The 10,245-nt window shown below is 33.7% G+C and overlaps 2 protein-coding genes across 2 annotated transcripts; one reads left to right on the forward strand and one right to left on the reverse strand.

The window, feature by feature from the left end:
- The first annotated feature begins 1,159 nt into the window (after positions 1-1,159).
- LOC134265196 (interferon alpha-inducible protein 27-like protein 2B) lies at positions 1,160-3,310 on the forward strand. Its single transcript, XM_062747449.1, has 3 exons — positions 1,160-1,304; positions 2,547-2,622; positions 2,781-3,310. Exons 1-3 carry the CDS (start codon positions 1,206-1,208, stop codon positions 3,056-3,058), a joined length of 453 nt encoding a protein of 150 aa, XP_062603433.1. The 5' UTR covers positions 1,160-1,205; the 3' UTR covers positions 3,059-3,310.
- Positions 3,311-6,419: 3,109 nt separating this feature from the next.
- On the reverse strand, positions 6,420-10,022 carry LOC134265198 (serine/threonine-protein phosphatase 6 regulatory ankyrin repeat subunit A-like). The gene is made up of 4 exons (XM_062747451.1): positions 9,917-10,022; positions 8,772-8,873; positions 7,611-7,723; positions 6,420-7,334 (listed from the first exon to the last, which is right to left on the reverse strand). The coding sequence occupies exons 1-4, from the start codon at positions 10,020-10,022 to the stop codon at positions 6,420-6,422; spliced, it is 1,236 nt and encodes a 411-aa protein (XP_062603435.1).
- Positions 10,023-10,245: the final 223 nt, after the last annotated feature.

The raw sequence follows: 10,245 nt of genomic DNA on the forward strand, positions 1-10,245 counted from the left end.
AAAAGATAGTTTGTTAAAAGAAGTATGTAATCTTATTTTCAAAACTGAATTGAATCAAGTAATAAATTAATTGAATATTTACATTCTTCCGTTTCAATTTAGAATTACACGAGAAGATTCTTCAAGCTTCGAATAGATAACATCCATCGACAGAGTAATAAACAGTAGGAGGTACTCGTAAACTGTTACGTGACAATCGAGGATGAATATTATATTAATGTAAAACCCTCATAGAAAACTGTAGAGCTGCTAAAAGTACTTCACAGTAATAATCGTCTACAATAGTTTTAAGATGTCAAGGTTGTCATTTGTTGACATTAACCGTTTTACGGACTTTACAAAATTCGCATGCAATCAATCAGTTTCCTTTTCCTCGACTCATCCCAAATCTTCCTGTCAATATATTTTCTGCTGTATATGATTTATCGTGTGTTATATTGTCATGTGAGGAGTACAGTCACTGGCATTGGCCATGGAGTAAACTAAAGATGTAATAATCTTTTAAAAAATCGTTTTTCACATGGTTGACAACAGTCGCCTCTAGTGTCTTTATTTTCCTGCTAAACTACTATTGTCTTTTGGGTAGTTGTTTTTTTTTGTGGCAAATCGTATGTATTATCAGATACAAAGAGATGTCCCTTATTCTTTCTATGCGACGGTGGAAAAGTATACCCATTATGTTTATGTCAAATATGTTCATATTATACAAATATCAAACTTTCATTTGGTCGAATCATAGATATATCGACTTTACACAAAAACATATCGACCAAGCATGAATTGACCGAATGAGAGAAACAAGTTGTTATTTTAGGGCAAAAATCAGAATAGATAAAAGTACTTTCAGATTTAAAAATATTGCAGTTGTGACAGCAGAGTTAGCATTTTCTTCTAACACTTATATAAATTTTTGTTAAAGGGTGTATTTTATAATAACACAATAATCTAAAAATAAATTTCATACGTAACACACTACTGTTATGATAGAAATGTGCACTACTCAAGATCGTGCATCCATATGCATTCCAATTAACATTGACGTGTTCTAGAACATAAATAAATCTGCGAAGGTAATATTTTCAAGTGGCAACACTATTTGGGTGAGAAATTGTACTGAAATTTCCATTATATTTATACTAAAATAATGTACATGTGAAAACGTATGTTCAGCGTCATGATTTATGTGATACACACACTCTGTGTGAATGTTTTCTTCTTTCATTTTCATTTTGTTTTCGGTGAATATTCAAGCGCATCCTTTAATTGTAAACAGTTCGATTTTAAAAACTACCCTCCAGTCTAAGGTAAGATAATTAGTATTGCAGTTGTGAAAAAAACTATTGTGTGTTCTGCATGACTGTATGACCGATTATAAAAACTTTTCTTTCGTCATTTTGTTTAAAAAAATTGGGTGCACACAAAATTTTAACACATGCATATAGAATAAACGTTGATTAATTAGAAGGATAAGATTTGGTAGATCTATCATGTTTACGTGTTAATCAAAAATGAGGGAAAGATCATGAAAAATTGATAAAATGTTCAAGGGCAGCTGTTCCTTACAGGTAGCATTGTCTTGAAGAAAAAATTTAAAGACATTTTAAAATAAATTCATTTCTTTTTTTTTTAACCTTGGTAAAATGACTTACTTGTGTTCTTTTTTGAATTCCGTGTAATCGATATTTAAAAAAAACAAAATAACTAATAAATAACTAATATGTTCCACTAAATAAGAAAATGCACATCATTAAACTCTTTTCTAACACAAAGAATTGATAACAGGATAAAAACTGAAGCTCAGATCTAACAATGTTCATTAAAAATGCAATGCCCTTAAATGTTAAACGCATTTGCTGAGAAAAAATGAAAAAAATCCATTTTTGCGAAAATGAAATTATAAATCTATGTATCATATTTAAAAAGTCACATTTCTGTTAATAATTCAATTCTTTATGGGCACTAAAACACAAATTATACAGAAATGTGTAGTGTATTAACTCCTTTTTAAAATATAGATTTTTCCCAATGTCCCAAAAAAATTGCACATGTGTAGATTTAATTAAGACAGTGCCTGTTTTATAGACACATTTGTTCTGTAAACACACAATTCTTTGGATTAAGCAAACAAGAAAAAAGTCTTAACATCTAGTTTCCTTGAATAATTTTTCATAGTTTTTGTCTCCAACAATAGTTTTATAATGGAAACAAAATATATTACTCATGTTAGCCAATTTTTAAGGCAATATGTTTTGTAACCACAGAACACGCTTAACCAGCATTGTATCGTCAAAATCAAAAGTCGACAATGCCGTGACTTCTCCAGTCATAATAACGTATCTATAACATTTGATACCTAGTTTGCTCACACTTATGTAAACAGTTTGAACCAGATTGTCAAAGTTTTCACATACTTTACAGCGTAACTCTTTTAGTTCCCCATCAGTACTAGAGGAGCGCACACCAATTTTTTTAAGGTGCCCGACGATTAAAAACAACATGGTTAAGCTCTGAACACATTCATTTGATGTTCAATTTTCTTTTTTCAGAGGAATATGAAAGGCAAAGAATTTCAAGCCCTTTGTGTTTTGATTCTTTTGTTGTCCAACTGCCCCCTAGCGGGAGGTACATGTATATTGAATTTATGAGATTTACTCCTAAAAATAGATTGAACTTCCTATCATTTCATAACTTTAAAAAGAGAGCTGAGCTTTCTTAATTGTAGAAAACTTCTTTATCATATTTCCTCCCTTTGAAATTCAAACTACGATGATTTGTTACAGGAATAAGTCACCTTTTTATCTGCATGACGGGAGTTCTTGGTGCAGGAAGCGTTGCCGTTGCAGCACTTCCGCTCCTTGGATTCACATCCTCCGGGATAGCCGCAGGATCCATTGCCGCCAAAATGATGTCGGCCTCGGCGCTGGCTAGTGGCGGTGGTGTTGTCGGTGGTGGTATGGTGTCTTACTTGCAGTCCGTGGCGGCAGGGGGGATTTCTGGATCCATTCTCACCGCTGTCGGGAAGGCGTTTGCTTTTTGTGCGTCAGGAGGAATGTTATGAGATAAAACATTATGTTAAAAAGCTTAATTGGAATTTTTTAAATTGTTTTCGTAATTTAAAAAAATGAATCAATTTCAATTTCTTTACGTTTTGAGTTTTGCACATTAATTTTGTTTATCTCTATAGCTGCTTTGCCTATGAAGTTTTTGAACATGAGACATGTTTTTGTTTGTTTGATGTTGTAGCTTAACGCAGGGTCTAATTAAATTCCTTTGAATTTATTTTAGGTTTTAATAAAATCTTATAAATGTACCTACTGTAAAATCGCATATTTTCGTGGGGTCAAATTTTCGTGGTTTGAGGAAAATTTCTTGGTTTTGGGGATTTGATTTCGTGGATCAAGAATTAATGAGTATTTTTGTGTGTGAAATTTTACATTTCGTTGTGAACATGAATTCGTGGGTCTTGTCATACCACGAAAACAACGAAAATTAAACCCCCACGAAAATTTGTGATTCCACAGTATTTACTTTTATAAAGCCTAAGAAAAACACCACGACTGTATATGCCTATGAAGTTTTTGAACATAAAAAATGCTTTTCTTTGTTTAATGTTGTAGCTTAAAGCAAAGTCTAATTAAGTATCTTTCGGAAAGGCGTTTGCCTTTTGTGCTTCTGGAGGAATTTTATTAAAAAAAATTGTGCTAAGATTGATTTTGAATTTTTTAAAATTAAGTTTTGTGATTAAAAAAACATAATAATTACGTTTTGAGATATTTTGTTAAGCACATTAACGTTACCTAGTTCAATATCTGCTATGCCTAGGTACCAGAGTAATATTTAAAAAAATGTTTTTATTTGTTTGAGGTCGTTGCTGAACGCCAGGTCTAATTTATTTCCTTTGAATTTATTTAAGTTTAAATAAAATTTCACAAATGTACATGTATACGTTAATAAAGCTTTAGAAAAACACCTCGACTTTTTATCAACTAGGTCTAAACTTCTATACGGCTGATATGTGAAGGTAATTTCATATTTCAAAGTTTACACATTCCTTGTTTAAATTTAATATTCAGTTATTACAAAAACATTCAATGACGAATGATTCCCAAAGAAGTGGGAACAGTAATATGTATTTCTTACATCTTAAGCTGACAACATCAATGATTTAATGCTCCTGGCTGAAAATTGTATCAATTAAACAATAATTATGCAATTATTTAAGTTTTAAAGAGTGGTTCATTGTAAAAGGCTTACGGTTGTGTGAGTCAAAATGCACATGTCAAAGAAGCTTTTTGGACTTTTCTTTGAAGATGAAAAATGTTAGATAAGAAACCTTCTGTGCCTTATTGTAAAGTACCATCTATAGACATTTCGTAAAATTAATAATGCCGTTTCACTGGAACATCTATCAGAAAAATTTTCAATAAACCTTTGCCTGTATCTATATATTTTTTTCTCATTCTGCGTATTATTGGAACACTAGGAGACCACTCTTATAATCATTAAGCATTAAAAATCAAAGACCCGGATGGGCAGCGTAATTTCATTCGATACCAGACTGTGTCCAGAAAGTAGACCTTGCCATCCTGAACAATATGATGTATACTTATCCTAAAGGTATGCATTTAACCTACTTTTTTGGTCCAATTACATTGAAATCAGACAAAAAAAACTGTAGGGGAAGAAGCAAATTAATATTTTTTCACATATAGACGGACGTCGGACACCTTATTGCAAAAGCTCTTTAACCAGTAAAGCTAATGAAAATCACACACATTATAACAACAATAAGTATTTAATTTATCGCAATTTATATTCATGTACTTATACATATTTTACTCATCACTCTTCTTATGATTAATACTAATGTGAAAGAAAAAAATCTTTTTCTCAAATGCTCTCTACTTTCACAAATGTATCGCTCGTACTTGCAGCCGACTTTTTTGTATTTACTTGTACGCACGTATATCGTGACTTCAAATGTCATTTGACATCAAGAAAGAAAAAAAGAAGTTCATAAGCGACAAACTTATTTAAATAATAATTACATATTAATACATTTCCTATAAGAAGTGGCAAAGTAACTTGTTCTAGCATACTCTCGAATGTTCAACCAATCAATTTGCAAGGATGCTAGGGAAATGAATGTCTTCTCATTCTTGGTTTAATATACAACCTCAATGAATTTTCAAGGTCTTCAATGTTCATTCTTTAAGCAGATTCGTCCTCTTCATTCTCGATCAAAGAAGTCGAAATTAATGTTTTCATACTATGGATACTTCTAAGAATGAAGTGTAAAATTGATTGAGTATTGTCCATCACGTGGTTCCTGTAGCAGTCAGTATGACTAGTGTCAGTTATCTCGTCAAACTGCTCAAGAAAATCTATAAATTCAGACTCACTATCAAATGTTCTTTGGGATTTTACAAAGGGTTCCCTCTGGTATTCTGCCTTCGGTCCTGCTTTGAAATTATGATCAACTATGGTTTCGATGCAACTGGAAAATCCATTTTCAATTATATAATGTGAAAGATAATTGCCATATTTATAAAGCTTCGATGTCCTAGTAAGTTAATGTACCAAAAGGTCTCTCTTTGTTTAGCTTTTTTAAGAAAACGGTCCCCACGTAAACCAAGAGACAATTAACTTTCAAGAGATTCATACAAATCAGAGGAAAGAACATCATTAAAGACCGAAGACGTTGAGACAATTAAGATTTCGTCTTTATCTTCTGCCTCTATTTCATCTTTCAGATTGAGTCTGAGATTAGATGACCGTAGTTTTGTTATTAGTCTCCTACCGGTGAAACCGGAGGGGACTATAGGTTTCCTCTGCGTCCGTCCGTCCGTCCGTCTGTCTGTCCCCGTCCGTCTGTCTCACTTGGTTTTCCGCACTTTTTTTCTAAACGCTTGCAGATATTGAGCTGAATTATGGTACGTGAGTGTATCTTAAGGAGTTACAGATCAAGTTTGAATTCCGTTTCGCTTCATTGATTTTTGACAGAATTATGGCATTTTGAATATTTTTCATTCCCACTTGGTTTTCCGCACTTTTTTTCTAAACGCTTGCAGATATTAAGCTGAATTTTGGTAAGTGAGTGTATCTTAATGAGTTACTGATCAAATTTGAATTTCGTTTCGCTTCATTGATTTCTGTCAGAATTATGGCATTTTGAATATTTTTCATAATCGCTTAATTAAGATTGGATTCGAACTGCGCTTCCGACAAAAATATGAAGCAAGGAAAAGACGATGGATAAATGAGTTGAATTGTTGTCTTAATGTTGATTGTTTTATTAGTTTTATTAGTTAAGGCATTTACAACTTGAAAATGTTTCAGTTTAACCGTGGACATGACTTTTGCACATTAAAAAATGACATCCGGAAGAAAAAGGGGAACCCGGTAGGGGACTTGTATTGCTAATGCAATACTTTCAGAATGCTTGTTGCTTTAAACAAATGTTCATTTCCACTTCCATTTGTAATGGAATTCTCTCCTGTTATGAGATGATGTACTATTTCTTTTCTCCCCATCCAAATTGCAGCTTCCAGAGGTGTTATGCCTTCATCGTTTTTAGCTCTGCAGTCGAGATCATATCTATGCAAAGCTTGAATGACGTCTGGCATATTTGCGTGAACAGCCTCATGTAGGGGGGTAGTAAAACCCCAATATGTAAAATGTGTTTTAAGACTTGCCCCAGCTTGTATTAGCATTTTCGCAATTTCAGCATTCCCATTCCTTATAGCTGCAAGCAATGGTTTGTACATGGTAGAATTAATATCTACACGCTTTTCCAATAAAAACTTCACTATTTCTGCATGTCCTGCATTGGAAGCTAAGTATATAGGCGAGCGGCCATCCTTATCAAGGAAATTGCAATTTGCTCCATTTGAAAACAGAAGCTCGACTATTGCTCGATTCCCATTCTCCGCTGCAACACAAAATGGTGATTTGTCTTTATCTTCATACATAGATAGGTCAGCTTTATATTCTATCAATTGTTTTACAGAGTTGAAATTGTCAACACGAGAAGCCCAGTATAAAGCTGTTTCACGAGAATCGCTTCGATAATTGCAGTCTGCTCCCTTCTTCAGTAAAGAGTCTATCATCTTACTTTTATTTAAGCATGCTGCAAGTATGAGAGGTGATAAAAGTTCTTTTCTAAAGGTATTAACGTCAGCTTTCTTGCTAATGAGTTTATTACAAATGGTGTCCTGAGATGCATATATTGCCATCCAAAGAGGTGTCAATCCTGCAAAATCTAAGGCGTTGATGTCCACATTTGCGTTGACCAAAACGTCAAAAATTTCAGAATTTCCACGTAGTATAGCCATCTACATTGGTGTGAAGTTACAATGAATTGGAATATCCTGTCTTTCAACTTCACTTTTTATTGGTGGTAAATTGATACAGTCATGATTTACATTTCTAAGAACAAAGTTAACTGTATCAATACACCCTGAGTAACAGGCTAAGATCAAATACCGAGATTGCTCTTCCAGGTCGAATCCTTATATATGCATAGTATCATTATGAGTACTCGCAATTTCCACTAAATATTGAAGAAGGAAGCTATGTCCGTAAGCTACAACCCAGCTCAATGGTATTACTTGTGTTACCACTGGCCTGATCAGCACCTCCGATTTATATTCATCATCATCATCCTCATCTTCAGAGGAATCATCAGTTTTCAGCGTTTTGGCATTTTCGATAAGCGCACGGGCTAGAAAATCAATATTGATCCGTTCATCTATATAACTCATAAATTTCTGATGCTGAAGTAGAAGGCTACTCGAGAACCTGTCTGTTGGTGTCAAAAAAAATCTTATAAGGCCATTGAAGAAAAATCTTGGTTCAGTTGTTGAACAAAACATGTTTGTAATTCTTTGTTACATAAAAGTTTGGAATAAAATACAACATATAGCTGAAGGTCTTTTAACTCCTTTTATTAGTCCTTGTGCAAGACACGGAAACATGTTTTGTTTCATATAAATTTGCAAGTCATTGGTTTTCTCTTTTTCCTGTAGGACCAACTTGTTTGAAAGCAGTTCACCTGGCAGTCGTTTGATAATTTCCTCAGGATATTGTGTCCCAAAACAACATACTTTCCCTTCAAATAAAATGTCGTGTAGAAAAACGAATCCATCGGAAGATTTAGTTGTATACGTTCCTCTCACATCCGATAAAGCATCTGTAAATTCCCAAATTTCTGTGGATTTCGGTACTCTCTAACACTTGTGCGAAACCAATTTATCCCATGACTCATTTTCAATGTCCTCTTTTGAAATTCTGCCCTTGTTGAGCATGCATATTCTTAAGGAAGCACACTGAATTCGTTTTTTCTTTGAATTCATTAGTTCTTGTAAATGTTTCAAAATAAGCTGACATGGTTCTTTGAAGAATTGACTACCCTCTCTTTCATAATCAGGATTTGATGAAATTAATTTACAAAGCAAAGGAAACATTAATCTATTGTCATACCACTTTACGTATTCTTCGAGTTTTGAGAAATAGGAAGTTTCTTTCATATGACATTATAAAATTCCCATTCTATCGTTCCTTGTCAGGTTGTTTTGCTTATCATCCAAGCTGAAGATATTTTCCTTGATTGCACTATGTAACCTGCACCTCTCAGTCTCCATCTTGACGAGCGTCCTGCTCGTCATTAGAAGTTACCTGGAACACTTCATATTCACAACTTTTGAATTGCAAAGCAATATGACAGATATTAGACGTTTTTCCACTGCCAAGTCAACATATTACCAAGATACAGGATTTCTTTTCCACATTTTCCTTTAAGAAATCTAAGAATGATGACTCGTTGTAACGGATGTCTTCTCGTCTCAATTGTTTAAGTGTAGTATCATGCATTTCTAAAAATAAACAAAAGTCATTGAATTATATTAATTAATTCAAACAATGGTAGAGCATACATGTCATCTTCTCACATATACATACAAAGTCCGTCTTAATTTAGCCGAAACAGTGTCACAAGTGAATACAAGAAATATTGCTTAAACGATCATAGTTCGAAGACAAGTACAGAATAGAAGAAAAGCACTGCATATTTATAATGTTTTCTACTTTAAAACATTAATTTAGAATTCTTCAGTTTATGAAGCAGTGTGAGTAAAGGAAGCTATAGATTGAAGGGGGTACACATATAGTGGATAATGTATATAATTGATATCATAATGTCAAACCGACTGATCAATACAGATTTGAGCAAGGTGAACTTTTCCTTTCTAGAACTGATTTTGATAAATCAGCTTCAGCATTTTATCAAGGGTGTTTATTGCAGCCCTATTTGAAATATAAAATGCTCCAAATAAACCACACCTACCGTAAATATAAAGAGAAAAAGAGATCATTAGTATAGGGGTACAGCTTTTTATTTCGATTCTTGTCGTAAGACAGCTGTAAATATCACACCTAGACAATTCATTCCGAGGACGTTTGACCATTTTGTTCCTGTGCAACAAAAAAAAACACTTAGCGAGCCTGCTTTGATTATTTAATCATCTGAGTCATTTCGTCACTCAGGTGACCTATTGCTATCCGTTTGTGATTGCCCTCGATCATCATGCGTTACAAACATAAGTAACATTTTACATTTAGATCTGTTAAATTGTCGTAAAAATACAATCTTTAAAAAATTTTTATCGGCTCCTGTGTATTGCATAAACTAAGTAATTAATTTTATGATAAGCAAAATGTCATAGCCTTGGGTCAGGAGTCCTTTGGCAGGGTTTTATTGATCATACAATAACAAGATAGGTCTTTGAATCACTCCCCCATCCATTTCCCCAAAATAAGCCAAATGCATGTATGCAGCTTAGTCAAAAATGGATTGATCTTACACAAATCGGAACTTGACCTAGATATTCTTATAAATATAGTACCGAACAGACCCAACCAGACATCCAAGGAGTCCCAGAAAGAAGTCCCCAGGAATGACTTTGGACCGCTCTTGGACCCAGCTGTCCCTGGAGCTTCCTTTTTGGACTGCTTTGTTCATTCATGTGTGAAAAAAGGTTCCCAATGACATGATAGTTCCGCTCACTAATGTATTTTTAATATACACCACTCCTTGTAGCTTTGTTATCACGCAGAAGAATGGAGTTTAAGTTAAGTTAATATAAAAGGAAGTATTTTTTTATAGGTAGTGATTGTTATACAGTGGAGTCTCATTTATCAGGACGCTTCGGTGCCTAGTCAAATCTTTTTTTCGGATATGTGAAGAGT

The sequence above is a fragment of the Saccostrea cucullata genome, unplaced genomic scaffold (genome assembly GCF_032062105.1).
Source record: "Saccostrea cucullata isolate Sc308-1 unplaced genomic scaffold, CSIRO_AGI_Scuc_v1 ctg3143, whole genome shotgun sequence".
Lineage (NCBI taxonomy): Eukaryota > Metazoa > Mollusca > Bivalvia > Ostreida > Ostreidae > Saccostrea > Saccostrea cuccullata.

What these genes read in the sequence shown, in the direction of transcription:
- LOC134265196 (XM_062747449.1), top strand. Translation starts at nt 1,206, where the DNA reads ATGTTTTCTTCTTTCATTTTCATTTTGTTTTCGGTGAATATTCAAGCG. An exon ending in AAACTACCCTCCAGTCTAAG is followed by an intron (nt 1,305 to 2,546) that starts GTAAGATAATTA and finishes TTCTTTTTTCAG; the next exon opens with AGGAATATGAAAGGCAAAGA. An exon ending in CAACTGCCCCCTAGCGGGAG is followed by an intron (nt 2,623 to 2,780) that starts GTACATGTATAT and finishes GATTTGTTACAG; the next exon opens with GAATAAGTCACCTTTTTATC.
- LOC134265198 (XM_062747451.1), bottom strand. Translation starts at nt 10,022, where the DNA reads ATGAATGAACAAAGCAGTCCAAAAAGGAAGCTCCAGGGACAGCTGGGT. An exon ending in TGGGACTCCTTGGATGTCTG is followed by an intron (nt 8,874 to 9,916) that starts GTTGGGTCTGTT and finishes GTTTATTTTTAG; the next exon opens with AAATGCATGATACTACACTT. An exon ending in TCAGGCCAGTGGTAACACAA is followed by an intron (nt 7,335 to 7,610) that starts GTAATACCATTG and finishes ACACCAATGTAG; the next exon opens with ATGGCTATACTACGTGGAAA.